Below are 25,541 nucleotides of genomic sequence, written 5' to 3'. Positions count from 1 at the left end.
CTCGCCAAGGGTTGTTATCAAATGATTCGCTGCCTTCGCTGATTGAGAGTCTCTGGATGAAGATGTAACGAAGCGAGGATAAGGATAAATATTCGTTCGAGAAATTATATGGCACTTGGGCGTTTAGGTTGACGAGGCTCGTATACAGATAATAAAAATTAGCATAAGAATAAATTTTTTCCAACGTTCTGCGAACGGTGCGTCACTCGAAATCAGTGTTTGCTGAATACTTGAAAACAATCTTCAAGTGCTTGCAGTAATTGGATTTATTCAGGAAATCGTCTTATGGGCTCGAAATTGGCTGCGCGTCAATTTGATGGCTCATTTCCTGTAGGTCATACGCAGCTGCTGTCTTCTGACGTTGTCTTGTGAATGTGAAAGTTAAAACGCCGCGATGATTTAGAGTGATTACCGTGCGGTGTTTTAATCTGTATACCGTTAGCAATCTAGAGCATCACTAAAGTTCAACATAATATTATTACCTTACAGAATGAATCTCAGCGAAACTTAATTTTAGACTTTCATCATTATTGCAAAAATTTAAAATTCCTCTAATCTATCAGAGAAAGATATGCAGCTTGAATTAAAATATGTACACTTTTAAATAGCAACCCATACACTGTATTTCAGCTTACATTATTAAAAACATAGATTCGCCACTTCTCGCAGATTCAATCGTCAGTAAGGTGGCTTCTGACGGCTCGACTGTTTACTAACCTGTCACAGTGTTCATAGAGCGTTTTAATAGGCACACGTTTGACTATATCATCTGTCACTAACACTTGTGTAAAATGAGAAGGCAATACAAAGCCTATGATAGTCTAGTACACTCTACCCCCAGTAGACAGTGCTGGAGGCATACTTTTTACTCGTACTTACTTTCTTATTCAGCCGAGAGCCGGGGTGGCTCTTGCCGTATCAATCCATTGTACTCGGTTCTGGGTTACTCGTCGCCAATTCGTTGCGCGTCTCGACACACGCAAGTCGGCTTCAACCTGGTCGAGCCATCTAGTACGTTGAACCCCTCTAATCCTGATGCCGGTGGGCCGGCCCACCGTGGGCGACGTGGCCGGCCCACCGTAGTCTCCCAACTTTCGTCAGGTGTACGATAAGAATCTCTCCAAGCAGTGCCTGTAGCTCGTGATTCATACGTTTCCGCCACTCTCCGCTTTCCGTTTGTACTCCGCCAAAAATAGTCCGCAACACCTTTCGTTCAAAAACGGCAAGTGCACGTATGTCTTCCGTAAGTAAAGTTACTGTCTCAAGTCCGTAGAGGACTACCGGTCTGATTAGCGTTTTGTACATCGTCAGCTTTGTGCGGCGGCGTATGCTCCTATATCGAAACGTCTTGCGGAGGGAAAAGTAGGCTCGATTTCCAGCTTGAATGCGTCGTTGGATCTCCTTACTCGTATTATTGTCGGTGGTGACCAGAGATCCCAAATATATGAACTCATCAACCACTTCCAGTTCATGGCCGTCAATAGTCACTGTCCGTGGGAGGCAAACGCTACTTTCTCGGGATCGTCTTCTTACCATATATTTGGTTTTCAACTCATTAATTTGTAACCATATCCTCCTAGCCTCCGTTTTTAGTCTGGCGTAGATTGCCTCCACCGTCCCACGGTTTCTAGTAATGATGTCGAGGTCGTCTGCAAAGGCTAGGAGTTGGCTACTCTTGCTGAAGATCGTTCCTCTCGTTTCGATGTCCGCTCGCCGGATCACACCTTCAATAGCGATATTGAGTAACATACAGGACAGTCCATCCCCTTGCCGTAGCCCTCTGCGCGATTCGAAAGGACTTGAGAGTGTCCCTGAAACGCGCACGTAGCACATCACTCGTTCCAGAGTAGCTTTGATCAGCCACGTCAGTTTGTCCGGAAAACCGCACTCGTGCATTATCTGCCATAGCTGTTCGCGTTCAACGGTATTGTACGCTGCTCTGGAATCCACGAAAATATGATGCGTGGGCACATTGTACTCTCGACATTTCTAAAGGATTTGTCGGAGATTAAAAATTTGATCCGTAGTCGCACGGGCCCCCATAAAGCCCGCCTGATACTGCCTTACGAATTCTCTTGCTATTGGGGATAGACGACGCAACAAAATCTGGGAGAGCACCTTGTAAGCGGCGTTGACCAGCGCAATGCCGCGGTAATTACAGCAGCCTAGCTGGTGGCCCATTTTATGGATGGGACAGACTACGCCTTCCATCCACTCCTCCGGTAGTTTCTCTTCTTCCCAAATTCTTGAAATCAGCCAGTGAAGTGCCGTTGCTAGCGTTTCTTGGCCATTTTTGTAAAGTTCTGCCGAGAGTCGGTCCTTTCCGGCGGCTCTATTATTCTTCAGTAGACCGATTTCTCGCCGGATCTCTTCGAGATAGGGAGTCGGTACGCTGTTGTCGTTTGTAGGTACTCCGAGGTTAACTTCCATTGCGTCTCCTGCTGCTATATCGCCGTTGAGGTGCTCATCGAAGAACTGCCTCCACCTGTCGACCACCTCGCGCTCGTTTGTGATAAGATCCCCTCCCTCGTCCCTACACTTGTCAGGTTTTGGTGTGTGGGCCTTGCGAGTTTGGTTCACCTTCTCGTAAAACTTGCGGGTGTCATTAACACGAAATAGTCGAAATAGAAATCTTCGACTTTGTCGCGAGGTACGAACCGTCGATAGTTTTGAGCGCACGCTGCTACTAGGTAGTGGCCCGAGTCAATATCCGCACTCCGTAGGGAGCGTACGTTGGTGATGTTCGAGAGAAACCCGCCCTCGATGAGAATATGGTCGATTTGGTTCGAGGTTCGTTGGTCAGGTGATCTCCAGGTGGCCTTGTGGATATCTTTGTGGGGAAAGAAGGTGCTTTTGATCACCAAGCCTCGGGAAGCCACGAAGTTGATGCACCGCTGGCCGTTATCGTTCGTGTTGATGTGTATGCTATGGGCCATTGCTTCCCTGCCGATTTTGGCGTTCATATCCCCGATGACGATTTTGATGTCCCGTGGTGAGCAGTTGTCGTACGTTGCCTCCAACTGCGCATAGAACCCTTCCTTCTCGTCGTCGGGTCTACTTTCGTGTGGACAATGCACGTTTATGATGATGTAGTTGAAAAAAACGGCCTTTTATCCTCAACACGCACATCCTTTCATTGATCGCTTTCCAGTCCATTACGCGATCCTGCATTTTACCCTACATTACGAAGCCCGTTGGTCGCTCCACCACTCTGGAAAAATTGGGCTTTGCCATCAGGGATTCTCCACACCTACTCGCCTTTGCGACAGATCTCCTACAGTGCCACGATGCCAAACTTTCAGGGTTCTAACTGATCGAGTAGCACCCTGTCGCCACCAACGAAATTTAGCGATCTGCAGTTCCAGGTACCAAGTCTCCATTCCATGTCCTTATTGCGTCGCCTTGGTCCATGCCGAATGTTCCGAGAAGATATTTCTTTACTCTTTTTGTTAGTTTTTTGGGTTTGGGTAGGTAGCCGTACTAGGGCTTACGCTACCGAGTCTCGTGATGGGGCTGCCAACTTACAGTGTCGAAACAATACTGTACCTCCTCTCCTGTTAGTATACGACCTTAGTTTTCACCGGGGTTGGTTACCCGATATCCACTAAGATTGCTCGTATACCTGCTGGTACCACGTGGAGGTAGGAGTAGGAGTTGCTAGATAATAGGCTAGGGACCACAATGGGATCTGTTTTACGCATTATTCAACCATTTACCAACCATACTTTTTACTCATGTATGAGGAAATCGAAGATTTCCTCATACAGAGATACAAAGAACCGCAAAGATACAAAGAACCGCAAAGTAGTTGACAGGTTGAAGTAGTTTTTCGATGGAGATACCCATTGGCGATATATCAGAAAGAGGTGGAACGAAAGTTAACCTAAGAGTGCCTACACCAGTGACTCGACTCGAAGAGATTCGGATAGAAATTGGATTATACCAAAAAGGTTATTCGATTCGGCTAGATTGCTGAAATTACTGCGGCATTACACCGCCCACAAAGTGTTCTTACAAATGCTGTTACGGCGTCTATCCTCAAAAGCAAACGTTTTCGTAAGGCAGTATTAGGGTATTTTGCCTATCATTGAACGATTCCAATGATTGAACAGCGTCCAAAAAAACGATAATTCTAGAATACATATACGCTCAAACCCTATCAAAGTGCACGAATTATTCACTTTGATCAGTTGTGGATAATTTCTTGTAACAATAGCGTTACACAAGGCAAGATTTAATAACAAAAATTCAAGTTGAACATTGTCACATACAATATGGGCTATAACCCTGAATTTTGTTAGCATTTCAGATAAGAAACATGTCTCACTAATTAACGTTTAAAATAATTATAGGGTATGTTGCTACATCGTCGTAATTGCCTATTCCCGTCCTATCCAACACAAATTATTAAAAATATCAGCGTTTTTATGACACACAACGCAAAACTAGTTATTCCCTAATAATTTACTTTGTTGTCTATCATACGCGATCAATCAAAGTGAGCTGAGATCTATTTAAATGCTTTTTATCATTAAAGAAGCCGTAACAGCCAAATTTCCTACGTTTTTTCGTGCGACGAAGAAGACAATGTCGACTAATCGTTTTAATTTCCGTCATTCATAAATGAAAATAACTCACGCAAGGCATTGTCGTTATTCTACAGCCAGGAAAACTTGCCTGACCTGCAGAAAATTTGCAGAATAACATTTGCAATACCGTCCTACACAAATACATACGCGTTAGCTTCGTAAACATTGTTGTGAATTTTCAGTTCGGACGATGAAAAATTTTGATGGACGGATTTTAAAACGGTACGACGAATTTTAGCAATAAAGTCAGTTGCGTAATTTCAATAATATGCTTTAATAGTCGCTTTTCAGTGATTCCAAAGTTCACGAATCGGAAGGTAAGTATGTTTTAGTCAAATCAGCACAAGAACTTTTGGAGTATTCATTAAATCCATCCAACAAATGATGAAAATTAAAATGGCTTTCCTTATTACGACGGGAATTAGAAAAAAACCCTACTGCCATATCATGCTGTACACAGCTAATGATATTCATCTATGCAATATTTGTCAACATTTTCAAGCAAAATAGAAAATTATTTATAGTTTTTGAAGTATTAAAATTTGACTGTTCAATCATTGGACAATAAAGCAACGATGGTCCTAAGCTTGTACAAGAACTGACATAGCATGAAAAAACCGCTTTACTTCTCATTATGCATGTGTATTTGACAGTTTTTATGTTTATGTCACTGTTTACAAATGGTTTTCATTTGTACGCAAAAATCTTCGGTTGAAAATTTATGTAATAGCACTAATTGTTTATTTTATATACATGCTTTGGTTTTTTTGTTTTAATACAACAATTCCACGAAAAATAGTCCTATTGCGAATTAAAGCTACTCCGGATTTGTTTAAACCATGTGTACTTGAACCTTATCTGAAAAATTTTATTATCGTGTATTTGATTTAGCCTACTCCTGAGTTAGGGATTACGGTAATCATAAAAATCATCATTTTAGTCTAAAGACTAAGGAAAAAATTAAGAAGTTTGAATCACCGAATCGTTCCGGTGTTAATGGTACTGATAGCAAACGTTAAATACTCCTACATATGAATATTGTAGATATTGGGTTGAAACAATTTTTTTATAAAACGTTGAAAATATTTTGTTTGCTAAATTCTCGCCAACGAGCTAGTTTTTCATATTTTTTGAGAGCTAAATAATTTTTTATCATTACTTTTGAAAATATCTAAATATTATAATTTGATTTCTTTTATGAATAAAGTTTCGATAATGAGACGAAGCTGAATGGAGCATTTTTTCAACTGCAAGGAAACGGATATTCGCAGTTTTTCAGTTTATTATCTTGCTAACAAATTTGTTTCGAGTAACCAGGAGAAAAATAAACATAGTTTCCCCTGTAAAAACAGATCTTGCCATTAGGCCGCAGGAAAGCAAGGATAAGAGCATCGTAGATTGGAAGGGGAAATTAACATCCCTTAAGAAATATATTGTAATTAGTAATATGTTAACTAATTGCTGATTATTGTTAATGAATATCGGCACCAACTTTTCAAAAGGGCCAATCTGCAAAATGTAAACAAACCGAGTGAGGGTTATTTTCTGCTGGACTAGGATAGGTAAAGAAACCCTCACTCGGTTTGTTTACATTTTGCAGACTGGCCATTTTGAGTAGTTGGTGCCGATATATCTTAAAATGTATTCATTCTTAATAGTAAGCTATCAAATTAACTTTTTGGTCGGTGCTATATATTGCATGTCCAACCATTGGACAATAAGTGTCCAACTATAGGACAATACGGTTTCAGAAGTGTTCAACGATTGGGCATTCAAGCGTTGTCAGAATATCACATATTTTTCCACGAAAAGCTTATTTATTTCGTGAAAATGGCCATGTAATGTGAACATATTTTGTATCTGATTCAGATTTTCATGTTTCTGTCTATTTGTAATTATTGGTTTAGAAAATATCGTTAAAACTAAAAACACAGTGGCTTAGCTGTGCGATCATTGGCAAATTACCCTAGTTGGGTTTTATGGATGCCCTGGCTACTACGGATCAAATTTTTGCACTCTGACAAATCCCCCAGAAACGGTAGGAGTATCACGTGCCCATGCATAATATTTTCGTGGATTACAGGGCAGCATACGATACGATCGAGCGCGAATAGCTATTGCAGATAGTGCTCGAGAGCGGTATTCTGAACAAACTGACGCGGCTGATCAAAGTTACCCTGAAGCGAGAGATGTGCTACGTGTGTTTCGGAGATACTCTCGTGTTTTTTCGAATCGCCCAGGGGGTTGCGACAAAAGAAAGGACAGTTCTGTATGTTATTAAACCCCTCTAAGGTCTACACTTTGGCACCGAGAAATTCTCTAAAATGACCGTAAATTTCTTATTTTTATATCAAATTTGAAAATTTTTCGGAAAATCTTTTATATTTTAATAATTCCAACAGATCTTTACCAAACATGATCCCGAAGTGAATCCGGTGTTCCTCGGGAGATCGAGGTGACATGCCATTTTTAGATAATTCCAGAGTTTTCATTTCTCCATTTCCAAATTTGGCATGCTTCTTCGAGAATGACAAACAAATATTTGAAAATTAAAAAAAAATCGAAATAAGTAGTCCTAAGTTGGCTAAAATTACAATTGTTTATAAAAATTGTACTATTTAACTGTCGATAAACAATCAAGAGGAGATGTGGTATAGTAGTTTTGAAAGTTCATGGATAGTGAATATATCCTGTAAAAAGTTATTTTTTAATATTGAAAACTATGTTTACAGTTGCCATTAAAAGAATAGTGATTTTTTCAAATTACAATACTTAAAAAAAATTGAGACTAAGGTACCAGAATATTACGAAATGCGGGTTTTTCCTTATTTGAATAACCTGCTTAATATTGACCATAAAAGCATTGTTTTTATCAATATTACTCGAGAAAATAGTTTTCGGCAAGATTCAACCAACTAGGAACTCGGCGTTTTGTGTTTCGTAGTTATATGATTCGACCAAATAGGGAACATGGCCAAATTCAATTTCGGCCTTCTGTGACAGTTGTTGAAATTCGGCCATTTGGATTTCGGTTATTTGTTATTCGACCATTCAGTACACACTTGGTGAGTCGATGCGAGGGCTAGGAACAACTAACAATAGTCGGAAGACCTAGGAAAGCGAATAAACTTGGAAACATGTGCTTTTCGTGGTGGGGGGGGGAGCTGTCTATCGTTTATAAAAAGTCATAAGACAAATTACTTTGTTTCGTAATTGAGCAATAAGTGGGCTGATGTTGAAAACTAATATGGGCTAAAATGGAATACATTAATCTTTATCCTGAAAAACATTCCCGACTCGTTCGTTGCAAATGATGGCTGGCTTACTGAAAACTTATTATTATAACCATTTATTGAAACTGTACATTAAAATATGTTATATTTCTCTACTATATTCATCTTTTTCTCAATTACTACTCAGAGAAACTAATCATTCGGGATAGTTAATCGACCGAATCCCGTTTTGATTACTTTTTTCGAATGTCCGCTTTATATTTATTGAATATAATAAAGTCAAACTCGAGAGTTTTTGCGTACCTTCGATTCACTTTTAATATCTAAACAATGTTTGGACTATATCCATAAAATTTTAAAAGATTTTATAATGCGGCAGATGCTTCGAATCCTTTCTTTAGTTTTAAAATTGTCAGCAGTGAGCAAAATGCATGAGACGATAGACTCAATTCCTGTTTCTGTATTCGATTCGAACTATTCTTGTTTTATGTTCATGTTTTTAAAATTAGGCCATTACAAATAGTTTATAAAGTTTTTGTACTTCCGGTGTTGGGCCACTGAAGGGGGAGGGGGGGGGGGGCGAAAAAAAAAACAAAGAGATTTTTTTAATCGAGCAAAAAAAATTGATTTGAGGCATTTTTACTTAAAGTTTAAACGTGAAAACCAGATCTATTCTTGCTTTTAATATATAAGTTATTATTTTCTATGCGAAAATCTACGAAAAAAGACAAAAACGAAAGAAAAATATTTCGGCCGATTTTCAGAAATTCCGTTGTTCGAATTTTCATTTCTGTTTTGTGCTAGAGGCACTAACTCAACTCGTACACTCATTTTTCGAGTTTTTCAGGCTGTAGAACCCACAGACAATTGATTTTATGAAAAAAAATTAAGTCATCCTACAAATTATTTTTTTGCCCCTCGATTTTTCAAACCAATTTTCAAGGGAGGGTGACAAAAACTTTTGCAATTATTTGCAATGGCCTTACAGGTGTTTTAAAAAGTCAGTTTTATATACAGGGATACCTCGATATAAGACAATTTATAATTTCAAAAAGTTGTCTTATATCGAAATTGTCTTATATCGAAACATGATTTTTTCAAAAAAAAAACTGCATTAGCCATTGCCAATTTTGCTTACGTTCTTTGAACTATTTATTATTGTTGGAGCTATTAGTTTTTTTAATTTTTAGAGTTATTTTGAAACAATGAACATCTTCATGGCGCCGATTTTGGAATGGAAAATTGGCTCTGGTATTGTTACCAGCTATGTCAAAGGAATTTGTTTTTCATCGAGCTAAAAATTGTCTTATATCGAGGTTGTTTTATAAAGAGGTTGTTTTATATCGTGGTATCCCTATAATCTTCTATGAAAAATTCGTAGCCATTCAAAATGACGAACTGTTGGCATATACTGGTGCCACTGCGCGAATTCTCATTGAAAGTCTACACACTTAAAAATTAAATTTGCCGAGATTTGGACAGCCGAGCGTTCGGTGAAAATTTCAGTTTCGCAAATCGACGTTTACGGATCTTTACTAACGTTTGGCATCATAAAAAATTTTACCGAACGCTCAGCTGCCCAAATCTCGACAAAATTTTGCTGACTTCGGCACTTTTTTTAAGTGTGTAGATCATAAAGTAAAACACAAAATTTTTAAAAATCCCAATAAACTAATAAATTCGAAAAGGGAATAGTATATGTAATCCATTCTCTTTAAAATATTCTATCAGTTTAAAATGATTAAAAATACTTAACAGAAATGGGTGCTGTAATAAGATATTTCGATTCAAGCAATCACACAGTATAATATAATTAAAGACTGGCTTAGTCCATCACAGCATAATAAATTGCAATGCATCTGTAGATTACTAATTCTTAAAGTAATTGATGTGGATTGTTCGACAAGAAATTTACACAATCCTAACGCGGCCGCCCTTCCGTCAATTCCAGAAATGCAGCCTCGGTAGGAAAAAAAGCAATTAATTATTGACGCTGCAACCACTCATACACACGCACATACTTCGTAATAATTACACTTGCCTCTTGTTCAATTGTTCGCACCGCACAGGCGAACCAAACAAGGTGGAAAACAAACATTCCCAGCAATCCATTCATTTCTTGATTAAAGCGCCGCCAAAGGAAAATGGAAATTATTATTCGTTCCACCTTACACATGCTCAGACACAAGAAGCAGCACCGTTTTTCATTAACCAAAGAGCTTCGCAAGAAAGAACGAAAAAAAAAAACTAAAAGCAAACCGTGTTTTGCACACGCCTCCTCGCCAGATTGCCCGGTGGTGGCAAACGGAAGAAAAAGACCACCGACCCCGCGAATGGACCTCTAGGAAAGAAGAAAACGCAACAAGTCACCGAGTATTCAGGTTTTAGTACAGAGTGCAAAACATAAACAAAGAAGAGCGCGGTTGTTGAGGGGTGGAGTAAGACAAACCTTTGCTCTGGGCGTGAAAGAGACGCGACGACGTACGGTTCGTCCGTCGGGATTTCCCCTTACTCGGCTCTCCCGTTGTTTGTGAGCAAAGAGATTGAAACGTGAGTCGAGAGAGATTTTCGCTGTTTTGATTTTCCGGGGGTGGAGTTAAAGCGGTTTGTTATGTATTTCAACGATCGCCTTTGTTGTGAGGATGTAAGTTCAGTTGGTGAATTCGTTGGGTCAATGGGATTCAAAAATCGATCGACGAAGGATTTGGTCACGGTTGACCGTGACGTGATACTAGTGTGAATTGGTTGAGGGAAGTTGGATTATTGTGCTGATGAAAGTGGTTGTACTAAAATCGGATCTGCTTTACCGACGGTGACGAACGCACGTGGTAAACGATGGAGAGAGCGCGTGGTAAGAGCGTATGACAAGGCGGGGCCTACTGGGACTGAGAAGATTTGACTCCGGAGATATCCTTTTCGTGCTGCTGGGAGTTCGCGCACTGGGAATTAGTACAACGGTGGCAACCAGTAGCTGGCGGATAGAATGGGAAGGCTAGCAATATGATGCACAAAGGGATTGTAAATTCGACAGTGCTCTCTCCGGTCATGTATCCGGTGTGTATACGCACCAACACAGCTGTAAGCCCCCGCGCTTCGCTCAACAGGGACACACGTGTAGCGACCGTGAGCCAGAGCGAGACGGTACGGTGGCATTGTCCTGTACTGGTGCTCTAATGGAAATGGATGGATAGATGGATGGAAAAACTCAAAAGTTAACGTCAACTGGGGCGGCTGCTGTGTGCCTGCGGTCCGGTGTGTGCCACTGCTACTGGTTCTGCTCGCTCCGGATGTGTATGTATGTCAGAGAACAGACATCGCGCGGTCGGTTCGCATCAGCAGCAGCAACGGCAGTGGCAGTGTAAAACTCCGATCGTAACTTTGCGCTGCTGATTTCAGTTGGGGTTTAGCAGCCACACGGGACGAACGTTTACACTCTCTGGAGATCTGTCCGGAACAGAAGGGAAACCGTTTTGTGCAAATCGCACACCGGAGACCAACACCTGTGTTTTTTCGGTGCAGCCAATAGAGGAACATGTGCGAAGGCGTGTGTGGTGACATCTGCCGTACCGCAAGCGAAACAAGTGATTGTTGATTCATGTGGCTAGGGAAATTGGGTTCGATCCCAGGCGACTTGTAAGTGAAGTGTTCACCCGAGAAGAAACCGGAAGTGACAGTTCAAGCGGCATTTAGTATTACCGGTTTTGAGAAGTGAAGCGAGAAGAGTGATTTAGTGAGTGTGAAATTCCCGTGATCAAGACATTTGTAAGCGTGATCGCGAAAAAGGGTGCATTATCCAGTCGAGACGCGTCGGGTGTAGTTTGAAGTGTTCCGCACATTCAGGTCTCGAACCTGAGTGTTGATCTTTTCTGAACCAAGTCTAGCAAAATAGTCGTCACGGTGTACGACAACGGACTAAAGCTGCGTTCGGACGAGACAGTGCCGGGCTTTAGCTCGGCATCGCCATGGCCAACGCTCGAGCTCGAATGGGGTCGCAAGCTGTATCCGTCGTCGGTGTCCCGCGGTGCCGGTGGTATGATGTTCGGACTACCGCCGACCGGTGCCGACATGAATCAGCCCCGCGGACCGATGACTTCGCTAAAGGAGGAACCGCTAGGAGCACGAGCCTGGATGCAACCTGCAGTCGATCAGGCAAAGTAATTACCATAACCTCTTCTTTACCTTTTCCACTGTGATTATTTGCCAAAAATCAACCGCAGCACAATAGCGCAACCACACTATCAACTTTAATTGTGCCAAGAATTTACGACCAAAGCGATAAATTATACCGCGCCCAGCAGTCTATAAAATCGATTCCAACACTTGTCGGTACTATCAGCAGGGTCATAATTAAAACCACCAAAGATGTCAGCCTCCGATAGCGGCCAGCCGCTGTCAGCTGCCGCGCTATCCGCGGACATATTTTACTCGCGAATAGCACAATTTCAACACCGCGGCTAAGCTAGCGCGATAAGCGTAGCATCATTATAATCATCCGCGTAAATTGCTGCGACTCTAGAAAATGGCCCACCGGTGACAAATTTTAGAAAGTCGTATTAGTCGTGTTTTTACAAACAGCCAGCCAGTCAGTGTTAGTTGGAAAAACAATTTTCTGGTGTTTGTTTTTTTTTCGATTTCAATGATGCCCGTAAAATGCCCGTGCTGTGTGTCCTGGCCGATAATCGTTATCGCTGGCGCCAGTTCACGTCTCGTGCTGCAGGTTACATCCCACACTGCCTGAATACAAAACACGCGGTTCTCGCGGAATGCCGGCTTTGGAGTGGGACACCACCGTTTTATGAATGGTATCGGGTGGAGTTGTTTGTTTTTTTTTTTTTGCCTTTTTGCCCTGTAAACTAACTCGTAAATGTGATAGAATGGCACTCGTTAGCGGGCGTAAACTTTCTGACCATTTGTGACGGTCGTTAATGGTCGACGGTGTTGAAGTTTTGATTAGTGCGGAACAGGTAACAAAGTTTGTTCGTAACGAATATGTTCTCCATGATTTTCAGTTTTAAGTGAATAACAGGAAAACATGCAATGAAAAAAAAATAACGAGATAAACCGTAGCGAAAAGAAAATGCTTAAGATTCATCCCGAGATAGTAGTGTCAAGAGTATCTTCTTACAGACCCAAAACACCCCTTTCGAATGGGCACAATTTGTTTTGTGAATCTGCTTCCGGCTTGCGAGCTGCCCGGAGGACCGGACGAAGATGGTGTTGTATTTTTACTGTCTGTGATTTCCGCTGATAGCAGGACAACAGAACTTTGCCGTTTTGTAGTACATGTATTTGTAAGCGCCGTCATCGAAGATGAGATTTGGGATAAGCCGCTCTCGCAAGGAAGCGGGTTAATGTTGATTTCCTTTTTCGATTGACTGTTCGTGTTACGGAACCGTACTCATGTGTTGGGGCAGTGCGTATTCGGTTCGGGCCTTTGTGTAGTATCAGAATGATTCATGATTATCGATGATTCGAACTGATGATAATCAATACATTATTTCATTGTGCGTTTTATTGTCAACGATTTTTATTTATGTTACTTTTAAAGCTGTGAAACTTTGATTTAATATTAGACAATTACCACTACCATAAACATGTATAAGAATCTTTTAGAATCAAGTGCTTTTGAACCAAGTATGCAGTCATGGTGGTGCATAATAACTTTAACGACCTTGACAGAGATTAAAGAATTATCGAGAAAGAACCACCCAACATGTCTAAATTCGCCACTTTCTGAAGTTTCCTTTAGAGCTTCTGTTGCTTTGAAGTGGTGAAAAGAATAGGAACGTTGAAATGGCAAGCAGTCTGCCGTATCGTCGCCCCAACTTTTTTTCGGACAGAAAAAGAGCATAAACGGAATAAATTTCCCCCCTTGCGGCTCCCGGCTCGCGGCTCGCGGACCGCCGTTGTTGCTTTTACAATCCAACGAGTACAGTTACCTAATCTGATCCACCAGCCGGAATTTACCGCTAAAATTAGAGGTTTCAATCTGCTAAACGATTGAATTGTTTCTTTGGAGCACAGTGGACCCTTTTCGATGGCAAGAAAAAGGAATGAAAAATAATTTATAGTTTATTCGTCTTCGCACTACTGTATCATTTTATGCGTGTATTGTGGAATTATTCAGAAGAAATTAGACTCTAATTTTTGCACAATTATTGCTACATACTAGGTAGCAAACAGTTCATGGATGGTGTTAAATAATCCGACGCAAATATTATTGTAATGTTCTTTGGAATATTGTTTTATAAAATCTTTTTGAAATAATGATTAGGTTCCATTGCTCATATTGTGTACTTGAAATTTTTACACTTAATTTAACAATATTACAAATGATATCGTTATATTTCTTTCTGAAGCATTCTATAGGCGATTGGTGTGTGAAATTATATTTAATGATATGGTTAAGTGAATCATTTCGTTTATAAGATCACACTGATTACACAACATTTGACCTTACAGTGCAATTATCTCTTAGTTCAATTTTTCAGGTTTAGTTCTATTGAGCAAATTTAGCCCAATTTCTAAGAAGGAATTTCTAAGAATTTCTAAAATCATTCAAAAACAAACAACCTTTTTTGGCTATTTGTCGTTAATTGATTTTACGCTCGATGCCTCGATGCGACTTTGTGACATACATATCTTTAAATCATAAAAGCAAGCAGTCCCGCCGCGCAGTGGGACGGACATGCAAAATTTTCAATTCGGTATGATTTCTTTGTTTAAAATCAAAAGATGCGAGGAAAAAGATTGAAAAAAAAATCGACGGTCACACACATGTGTTACAATGCTGATTGCTAATATGTACTTACATCCAAGCAATTTACTCTTGATAATTTTTGGTATTTTTTTTCCTTGTGCATTTTATCTCAAACAATGAAACATTATAAAATCGTGAATTTCAATCGCAATTTTCTCAAATGTTCTACCGTGTTTCATCTTGATTTAACATAAATATGGGTTGAAATAAAAGAAAATTTTTTTTCGTGATTGAATTTTCTTTAATTACAATCTTCGTATTCCACTAAGGCGCTAAAAAACTTCAATAGGTACTTGAAATCACAGTACTTAAGGTGAGTGAGATTGGATCTACATATTTGCGCTATTCTGAAATGAACTTCCTTAAAAATTATTTGGAAACTAGCTTGACCCGCCGTGGCTAGCTGAGATACCAAAAGCTTTGCGAACTTAGTTTATAATTTAATGCTACGTATTAAAATTACTCCATCAAATAATTTGGAACCCTACAATATTTGTGTGATTTAGGCACATGTTAAGCAAAATGTACAACTAAGCAAATGGAGCTTAGAGAAATATTCAGAAACGAAGAAAACTATAACTCGTTGGACCTTTACTACAAAACCAACCTGCGTTCTAATAAATTGGACAAATCTTAGAACAATAAATTGTTGGTTAGAATCAAGTTATAACAGCAGTAGCTCTAGAGTTTTCGACGGCTTTCTAGCGATCCAGTGTTCCTTTGAATAAATTGTTTTACAGTCAATTTCTAATGCCCCTTCAAGTACTCACAAAATCGGAATATTAATTCTAGGGAGTTCATGTCGTATATGTTTTTATTAAGAATCGTTGTATTTCATAGCAACAGACTTGCGCATGACTTCAAATTATGCTATTTATACGAATATTTGTAGACAAGACACAACGTATTACTCCTACACAAAAATTTAAAGATAAAAATAATAAATAAACATTGTTGGCATTCATAAAGCTCAGAATGTTACTTGGGATTCTGCTATTCATTTATCACTTTTTATCAATGTCCAAATTTCTTTCTCTATGCATCTGAAAAATCTTCCAGCAATCTTCCATGCAAAAATTAGGAAAAATAAATTACTGAAACTATTAGAATTCGCGTTCGTAAATCAAATTAGCAACAACATCACAGAACAACATGGTCCACATGAACCGAACAATATTGTTATTTCAGCCCTTGGTTTTATAGATGAAAATTTTGATAAATTCCGGATTCTTTTAGTATCATAGTTCGGCATGCAATTAAATATGACCATGAGAGAACGCTGGACTGTTCAAGTAAACTTCCACATGCTCAAAAAATTGACCTTGCGTTTTGTTGATGGTCCTTGCGAAGGCTGGAATAACTGGATATCGGTAGCTCATGAGGATGAAAGGATTGCTAGAATGGTTTGAAAGTTAAGTAATTTTTTGAGTGAAATGTGACAAAGTTTCCCCATACCAACAAGGTTTCTTAAGACCTTAGTCCAATCCAAGTCCTAGTCCAAGTCGTACCTTACAAATCGTCAGCTTTCAGTAAAGTTAGGCTCCGCTGAATCGTACAGTTTCTGCAATCAATCTGGAGTTAATTTATAACTTAATTTCTAACCGCCATATGTCGAACCATCTCATCAGTTGCTCGGATGTGACCCGGGATCCACGCAACAAGCCCCTGTTTGACTCCGACCCAGTCGCGACTCTCAGAACAAATCGCCACAGCCCCACTGTATCCTGCAATCAAAGTCGTCCCGGTGTTCTGGTCGTAGTCGAGGCAGGGGTCTCCCAGCCTGTACTTCCAGGCAAGTATGCGTTAATATGCCAGATCGTTCTGCCTCTGAAATGTTTTAGCCCGCAGAGACATAGCTATGAATCCGCTAGAGTCCAGTTATCCAAAGTCAACTATCGGATTTCAACCGGAACGCACACAACAAGGTCCCTAGCTCTGATCACGTTGAGACCACTGCACTATGGTCCAGAAAGCGATTTTAGACGGACAAAAATGATTGTGCCTTAACGGGATATTCTAGCTCAATGAAGTCTTCGGCATCTTTTTGAATGAAAACATGACGCATCTTTTAAAAGGGTCGTCTAATGTTCAGATGATACCGTAACAACAAGTCAAGTAATAATTTTTTGAATAAGTTTGTTTTCCATTTTTTAGTTTCAAAACATTAAAGATAGATTAATTTCACGTAACTTTTCTAAATATTCCAAATTTCTAACTCTTACGTATTTTCAGCAGTGGACCTTTGTTTATGGACGACCCGTAAAATCATATTTCCTCTTATAACTCATTTATCTCAACAAATAGCTCAATATGATGTTCTACAAAAATTTGTATACGTAAGAGAAGAATATTTTTGCAGAAGACTGTTTTGCTTTATCTTTATGAGTTAATAAGTTATAGCCGAATTCAGGTTAAAAACAGACCAATTTTACTGAAGCATAACTCAAAAAGCGGCAAACGGATCTTGATGAAACTTTGGCGATTTAATATACACATATGTATAAAGTTTTTAGCAAAAAATGGTGGAGGTGTTATTTTTTTAAAAAGAGATAAAATTCTTTGAACTTTATGATTTACTATAGCTAAAGTTTTCGTTTTATCCATCCCTAACTGCCCAGGTACAGTTTCTTGCTCAGTTTCAAAGCATTAAAACATAATTTTGTGTAACTATTTTTTTAGAAAATGTCTAAAACATAATACAAAGCTTGTTGCTTTACTATTTATGTTTTATCGAGACAAATACGAACGCTTATCTTACGACAATCGTGGTCTTTTCAATCTGTTTGTGAAAAATATTCATGAAGTTTATTTGATACGTTTAGTATCAATGCCTACATTGAGAGAAAAACTATTATATATACGCTGATAAATTACATAATTAAGAAATCTAAATACTATTTGCACTGTGGTCGGAGGCAAAGGATACCAGCCATAGAGCTATACGTATAGATTGTTCTGTGTATTCCCGAAACTGTACATATTTAACCTTCTAAAGAGGCAACGATAGATAATGACTATTTTTCAAGAAAGCACACTCAAAAGAAAGTTAATTTGATATTCATGCAAAAGTAATAATCTGGACTAGCAACAGTTAAGGCATATTATAAAATCTTTATTTTGGGTTTCATATCCAATCCTTGTTTTTTCCAAATATTACAAAACTCAGTGCGTAGTTCATCACTGAATATTTTTGAGGTCGAACATTTTGTTTTAGATGTCCTATGTTTTCAAAAGTAAAAATTGACAAAAATTGTGCAATTATTTTCGTCACAATTTTCCTGAATTTTTGATTTTAAAACATAAGAACTCTTAAACGCATAGTCAGAATGTTGCAATGCTGATGCCAAAATGTCAATCTATTCTCAGCACAGATGTTGTGTTATCCAATTAGAATAAATTTCATATATGGCTCTAAGACTCTCAAAGCAAAACCTATCTACAGAAGTCTACCCATTGAAGGGTTAGTTATATGTTTGCTAATAATTATTAGCATCTCGTGCATTCGCTCAAATAAATCAACGTGGTGTATATTTAATAAATGTTGAAATTGACTGAAGTTTTTTGAGCGTTTCAGTGGAATACTAAGATTGAAAATAAAGAAAAAAATCCCGATTTATTTCCATTGTTAATTTTATAGTTTTAAATGGATTTAAAAATCATAATAGAATTCTTCTTGAATTTCAATGGTAAATTTCCCGAAAAGTATAACAATTAGTGGAATTTCCTTCGTTAGTAGTTCGATTACGCGCAAATCATAAGTTTTCCGCAGCTCTGCTTCATCTTCGTCGTTTTTCACATCGCAGTTATTTTTAGTCTATAAAATATTTTCAAAAAACATTCAAAACATATTGCGAATATACGCGTATAACAGTACAAGTCCGTGTTAGTATCTAAAGGGATCGTAAAAATCGTTTAATTCAAGGTTATTATTAAACATTCTTTTAGTTTTTTCGCTTAAAAACAAGATTGCGAATGTAACTCTTTGAATGCATTCACTATTTTAGTATCAACCATGGTTATTGCCAGTATATTTGTTGTGTATAGTATTCCGTGGTCGCATACTTGATTACTTGAATGTGAATCTATGAAGAAAACGACAATTTTAGCTATAGTAAATCATAAAATTCAAAGAATTTTATCTTTTTTTAAAAAAATAACACCTCCACCATTTTTTGCTAAAAACTTTATGCATATGTGTATATTAAATCGCCAAAGTTTCATCAAGATCCGTTTGCCGCTTTTTGAGTTATGCTTCAGTAAAATTGGTCTGTTTTTAACCTGAATTCGGCTATAACTTATTAACTCATAAAGATAAAGCAAAACAGTCTTCTGCAAAAATATTCTTCTCTTACGTATACAAATTTTTGTAGAACATCATATTGAGCTATTTGTTGAGATAAATGAGTTATAAGAGGAAATATGATTTTACGGGTCGTCCATAAACAAACGTCCACTGCTGAAAATACGTAAGAGTTAGAAATTTGGAATGTTTAGAAAAGTTATGGGAAATTAATCTATCTTTAATGTTTTGAAACTAAAAAATGGAAAACAAACTTATTTAAAAAATTATTACTTGAATTGTTGTTACGGTATCATCTGAACATTGGACGACCCTTTCAAAAGATGCGTCATGTTTTCATTCAAAAAGTTGCCGAAGACTTCATTGAGCTAGAATATTTCGTTTAGGCGCAATCATTTTTGTCCGTCTAAAATCGCTTTCTGGACCATAGTGCACTGTAGGCATTCTGTATCCTGCCACGAATATCCTTGTCGGCTCTGCTTCATTCGTGACCCTCAGGACGAATCAGCACACCCGTACTATGTCGTGCCATCAATCTCATTCCGGTCCCGTAATCGGAGTCGCAGCAGAGGTCTCTCAGTCTGCATCTCCCTCCAGGCAAGTACGCGTGAATATTTCGGATTTTCCTGCCCTGAAATGTCTTTTGTCTGCAGCGACGCGTAGGCATAGACCTTCTAGCCCATTATCCTAAGTTCATCGGTCAGCTGTCGGATTTCAAATTGGACGCATACAAGGCCCAATGAAAGCCCCAGTTTGCTGTAATAACATATCTGTTAGTTAGTAGTTAGTTATCATTTGTTATATGAGTTAATTATGCACTTCCTTATAAGAGTTTCTAACTCACTGGAAGTGCAGTTCTTTGTCATACATAAAGGCAGGTTTCGACGAGATGGACCAAGTCTGGTCTTAGCCTTCGTGTGCTTGAAGCACGACAGCAAAAAAAGGCTGGTTTTGTGCCTGTGGGAGAAGAGGCTAGGCTAAGTAACTTCACTCCCAGGGGTTTTCCTTCTCTTAATGAATAAACAAATAAATAAAAAATAAACTTCTCCAAAGAAGTCAGTTACCTAAAGTTGACTACCCAACTAGCATTTTTATAAGGTACACCGGGGCAAGTGGGACCTAAAAAATGCATAGTTTGGGTTTATTCCACTGTGTTTTCTATACCTATGATTATTTCAAAATTCTTTTAGCACAGAAACTCTTCAGTGGTATCACTTCGAAGGATTAATTACGAAAAAGGCCTATCAATTTACATGAAATTAATCTGGAGGAGAATTTTCAAAATTATGGCGATAGGTCCCACTTGCCCCGGTAAATGGGCTATATTCAAATTTGATTAAAAAGCATAAAATAATAGTAAATTGTGTTAATATACAGCAATGTTAAAGCATTGCAAGAAGTAATCAAAAACAATATTTGTACGAAGGGTTCATTCAAAAATAGCGTAACAAAATCAGATCACAACGGGCGACTTTATAATTTATATAAAGCACAAATCGTGAGCAATTACGCTATAAAGCATAATTGTAATGAAATGTAGTTGAATATGTCGTTGTATCCAATTCTTGCGAGATGTAATTTATTATTAACCATTGTTTAATAGCTCGAAAATACGATTATGATCTGTTTGTTCTACCATGCCCAATTCGGTAGAGCTACTCATAAGAGATAGTTACGTTATAATAACCACAACACTTTATTGTTTCAATTCCAGTTGCAGATTTGCTTAATTATATCAAATTTGACTTTTCAAATTCAATTAACATCGTTTAGGTGAAACCAAAATGTGACCAAACTGTTTGATCCCTCACAAGCTGTGCACATGGGCTTCTTTTTTTGGCCCCTCGGTTTAGTCCTTTTCGGTTTTATTTTAAAGCTTTACTAGTATAAATATTATGTAATTGAACTGAAAATGTTCGACAGTTCATCTAAAAAATGTATGAAGACAGGAAATTTTGTGCTGAAACACTTTATTTTTAATAGGTCCCACTTGCCCCAGGTGCTTTGAAGTGCCGACCTTATTTCGACCCATTTTTTTAATGCCGTTTGTCAAATTAAACAACTAGTTTTCGGGTGTAATTTGTTAATACACTCATAATGTTTACCTACTGTCAGAAAAACATGTACTTTTACGTAAATCCTGTGACCAAAATATCATTTATAGAAAGGTGCGTCAAACTTACAACGCAAATTGAAAATAACGCTCAAATTTAAAGTCCAATATTGATGTTTGGAATGCCTGTTATAAATAATCTATAATTTTAATACATGCGTTTAAGTTGTATCTTTCATTTCTAGAAAGGTTCGGTTGGAGAAAATGAGGTTGAAGGGAGTAATAAGCTCCGTTCCCACTTACCCCGTATTCCCACTTGCCCCGGGATACCTTATGTATATAAAAGTTAAAACTCAACATGGCGTACATATATGCATGCTAATAAATCGTATTTGATGCGCAAATTTGGCATATCCGTGGTAGTTTGGAGGCGATATACCTGATGAGGAATAAATATTCGCATTTCATCGATATATGTAATTATAGACGATAATATTCGGTAAAGCCCGACCCGCTCCGTACTGCTATACGGTTCTGTGCTGAATATCGTATGTATATCAGCTATTATCATTATTTACGACTGAAAATCAACTTGGGCGGACTTTCTTAAGCTTTTGTAACGATTCCGAATTTGTTAAGAGTTATTCACGATAATTTTCGGTTATTGATGTACGATTTGGTGCCACTTGGGTAGTGCTACAAGTCACACAAAAATTTACGAACTGCAGCATCGTCGCTAATCATCAAAATAAGTTTGATTGTGGCCTAATGAAACTACAAATTGTAAGAAACGGATAAAACGGATATGCAGAGCACGGACATCTTAGAAATTTTAACTTGGTTTCTTGTATCAAATTTATAGGAATGTTTCAGAACATTTTACAATACAATAAATTAAAAATTCACGGGACAAACATTTGCAACATGTCGAGCTTTGTCGAATTGAACCTGCATTCGTAGTCCGACGTGAGCCCCTTGGCCCAGACCTTCATACTTTTTTGTGTATCAAATCTAATAAAAAAGTTGAGTAAAATGCATATAACCTTAATTTTGGACCTTTATTTCATCACACCGATAAAGGCTGCTGCGATTGTGAAACAGTAAAGTTCCTTGGTTGTGAAACATGCAGAAAATCAATTATTTAATACTTCAACGATCGTACATTGCTTCTATTGTGGTATTATGAGTCTTTATGGCAACAAAATTCATTGAAGTTGTTTAAAAGATTTTTCAGGGATTTGAGGGTGAAATCTGCATATTTGGGATTTTACAGTGAAAATTGCCCTTAAACTTTCTGCTTCATGAAATTTAATAACTTTTCAAAAGCGAAAAACTTTGAAATAAGTATTTCTCAAGGCGTTTCAATTAAAGTGTATTAAACAAATCATTATATTTCGCGACCAGTAAGAGATAGATAGTTACTATATGCAGCAAAGTTGCTTATCATAGTGTGTTTAACAATGTTTGTGAAGGCACTATATTTTAAAATTAATTTAAAATAAAAAAAAATTTGCATCACCGTATTAGGTGGATTTACCGTCACTGCTAAACTGCTAAACTGCTCCAAAAAACACGCATTTTCACGTAAACTATCGCGTTTTTTGAGGTTTGGTCCTACGGATTCATATTAGTACAGTTTTGTTGAATAAATTTCATCAATTATTTTTAAATATATTTTGACCGCTAAAACCCATTCTTACGAAATTTTGCAGATATACAGTAATCCCCCCAATAAGGACGTTAATAGGGACCGCTGGAAACCGTGTTAATGGAGTCTACGTAACATATGGGAATTGACTTAATTGGTTCTAACATAGAATAACTTGTGATCTTGACCGAATAGAACGTTGTTGTTTTTGAAAACGTTGTTCAGCAGATCGAGGGCTTTTCGTTGGATTGTAGTATTTCGGAATTGCCTCACTACGTGGCGCTAGCGTATATGTAATATTTTTGTATAGGCTGTATCTTGCGCTGCTGACTATCTAGAAAGTTGCGATCTTCGGGAGGGTTGCTCAAATGATTGCCACCTTCATGATGGCATGAAAAATAGCGCAGAACTGACTCACTACGTGGCGTTAGTGTATATGTGATATGCTTGGGCAGGCTGTATCTTGCATGCTGACTATCTAGAAAGTTGCGGTCTTCGGGAAGGCTACTCAAATGACTGTTACCTTGCCGTTGCCACAGTATGCCGTTGACTTCACATTATTAATGCTGTGTGACATAAATGCCTATTTATTTATTTATTTATTTATTTACAATTTAATGGGGCTTTCAACCGTTGCGTTGGTTGGTTCGCCCCAAATTAAGAATGTTTAGAAAGTAGCTGGAAATCTGTTAACGTGACAGAGACTAATTGAATAAGTGCCACCAGGTGGGATTTCTCTGGCCATTTAGGAAGTAGCATTGATAGATGGTGGGTTAGCATGATAGATGTTTTTTTGCAGGCAGTAAATGTTGCTGGAGAATAAAATTGAGCGTCGAGCGTTCAGCATCGCAAGACACAGTCTGTATAAGAATACTTCATATACGCGCCGCGAGTGAGTTTTGCGCTATTTTCCATACCACCTTGAAGGTGTCACTCATTTGAGTAACCTTCCTGAAGACCGCAACCTTCTGGATAGTCAGCAGCGCAAGATACAGCCTGTCTAAGCATATCACATGTACGCTAGCGTCTCGTAGTGAGTCAGTTCTGCGCTATTTTCCATGCCACCTTGAAGGTGTCAGTCATTTAAGTAACCTTCCCGAAGACCGCAACCCTCTGGATAGTCAGCAGCGCAAGATACAGTCTGTCTAAGCGTAGTTATTTGGTTCTGCGTTATTTTTCATGCCATCTTGAAGGTGGTAGTCATTTGAGTAACCTTCCCGCAGACCGCAATTTTCTAGATAGACAGCAGCGCAAGATACAGCCTATATAAGAGTGTTACATATACGCTAGCGCCACGTAGTGAGACAATTCCGCAATACTATAATCCATTGAAAACCCGTTGATGTACTGAACAACTCTGCCGAAGACACCAGCCTTCTATACGGTCAGGATCACGGGTTATTCCATGTTGGAACCAATCATGTCAATTCCCATATGCTACGTAGACTCCAATAAGGACGTTCGACCGCGTTAATGGAATCACTCGAGACCGTCCTTATTGGAAACGTTCTTATTCGAAAACGCGTTATTAGGGGGACTGCTGTACTCGCAGTGTTGAAACCCCTCGTTTGATACTCGTTTCAAAACTTCTAAAAAGAGAGTTCACCCCGAAATGAAAACCAAAAGCCATGCACCACCGATTGTAAAAGTTTAAAAGTTGCGAAGTTTAACTGGGTCATTTTGAACAATTTTTTTGCGGTAAATAATTTACAATGTAAATCAGACTACTTTAACTTTTATCAGAAGTAAATGCTCGTTGGAAACGTTGTTTCCTGCAAATTGCAATGATTCAATGACATTGTTTTTAATTATTTTCCCGCTCGGCAAAATTGCTGATTGAATTTTGCCAAAAACTTGCCAATACTGAGGATTAGAAACCCAATTTCGTAAAGTTTTTGCATCGAGGTTTGCAAAATCTAGTGAAAGTTGGACACAAACTAGTCTATTGATAGTATGGAAGTACACAACAATGACACAACGGTGGACTTTCTGTACATGTGGTGACTTCCAGGAAGGATGTTAGACCATTTCATAGGCACAGGTTTAAATAATTGCTAAAGTAAACCTGGTTAAAAATTTATTCCAGTAAAATAAGATTCATTCCATCATATTTAAATGTGGCTTTGAGGCTTTAGAAGTGAGGGTTAACAACTTGTAATTTATTTTAGGGGAATGATGAATCAGATATTATCACAAGCAGAAAAGTGTTATTTGGATTCCTAGCAAAACGTCTTTCTAAGACTTGACCCTTCTTTATCGACAGACTTTGCAGCCGGTTGCTAGAGTACAGCACAATTACTGGGCTAGTACAATGGTCCTACTGACTCTATCTAGTAAGCAGTGCCTAGTTGAGATTGAAACATACGACGACTGGCTTATTAGACCAGTATCGTACCTCGAAGCTAACTGTGCGGTTGACGTTTTGATTCCATTCCATGTAAAAATCATACCATCGTATCTTGTAAGCTGTTATAAATAGGGTAGGTGTACCCTTGGTGCCGGTATTACCAATAGTGGTGGTGCTTGAATAACGGGTGGCAAATAAAATTTTGGAATTTTTTCCCAAGCTGTCAAAAAAGACAAAGTATTTGAAAAAGATCTGATTTACTGAAATTAAATTTATATTGTCCATTGTTGGAACTAAAATAGTAAACTTTTGAAAACGATCCGTAATCGGCAGTTCGGCGAAGCTTTCGTTTGATATCGAAACAGGATCGTTGTATTTACGGCGTCATGCCATTGCATGTAAAAAATCGTATCTTGTAAAGTGATATAACTATTTTAGTATTTTTTTATCCCTTCAACCACTTCTTTTGTTTGTTTGTTTGTTTATTGTCCGGTAGTGTAAGGTAGACCTTTTAAAAATACTACGTTAGATGTGTCACAGTTATCATACATGTTCGCTTAAACCTTTCCAAATACTTACAACTTAGTTGGACAATTAATCTAATTGCGGTT

The 25,541-nt window shown here is 38.3% G+C and overlaps 1 protein-coding gene across 1 annotated transcript in view; it reads left to right on the top strand.

Annotated features, from left to right (window-relative positions):
- Window positions 1–11,806: 11,806 nt before the first annotated feature.
- Window positions 11,807–25,541, top strand: part of LOC128735092 (transcription factor collier) — a 120,366-nt gene continuing 106,631 nt past the window's right edge. Inside the window, exon 1 of the mRNA XM_053829576.1 lies at window positions 11,807–11,976. Within this exon, the coding sequence (XP_053685551.1) occupies window positions 11,855–11,976 (122 nt within the window). The 5' untranslated portion in view covers window positions 11,807–11,854. The remainder of the gene's footprint in view (window positions 11,977–25,541) is intronic.

Source organism: Sabethes cyaneus, chromosome 2, assembly GCF_943734655.1.
Source record: "Sabethes cyaneus chromosome 2, idSabCyanKW18_F2, whole genome shotgun sequence".
Taxonomy (NCBI): Eukaryota; Metazoa; Arthropoda; class Insecta; order Diptera; family Culicidae; genus Sabethes; species Sabethes cyaneus.
This window is presented reverse-complemented; position numbering and strand designations above follow the sequence as displayed.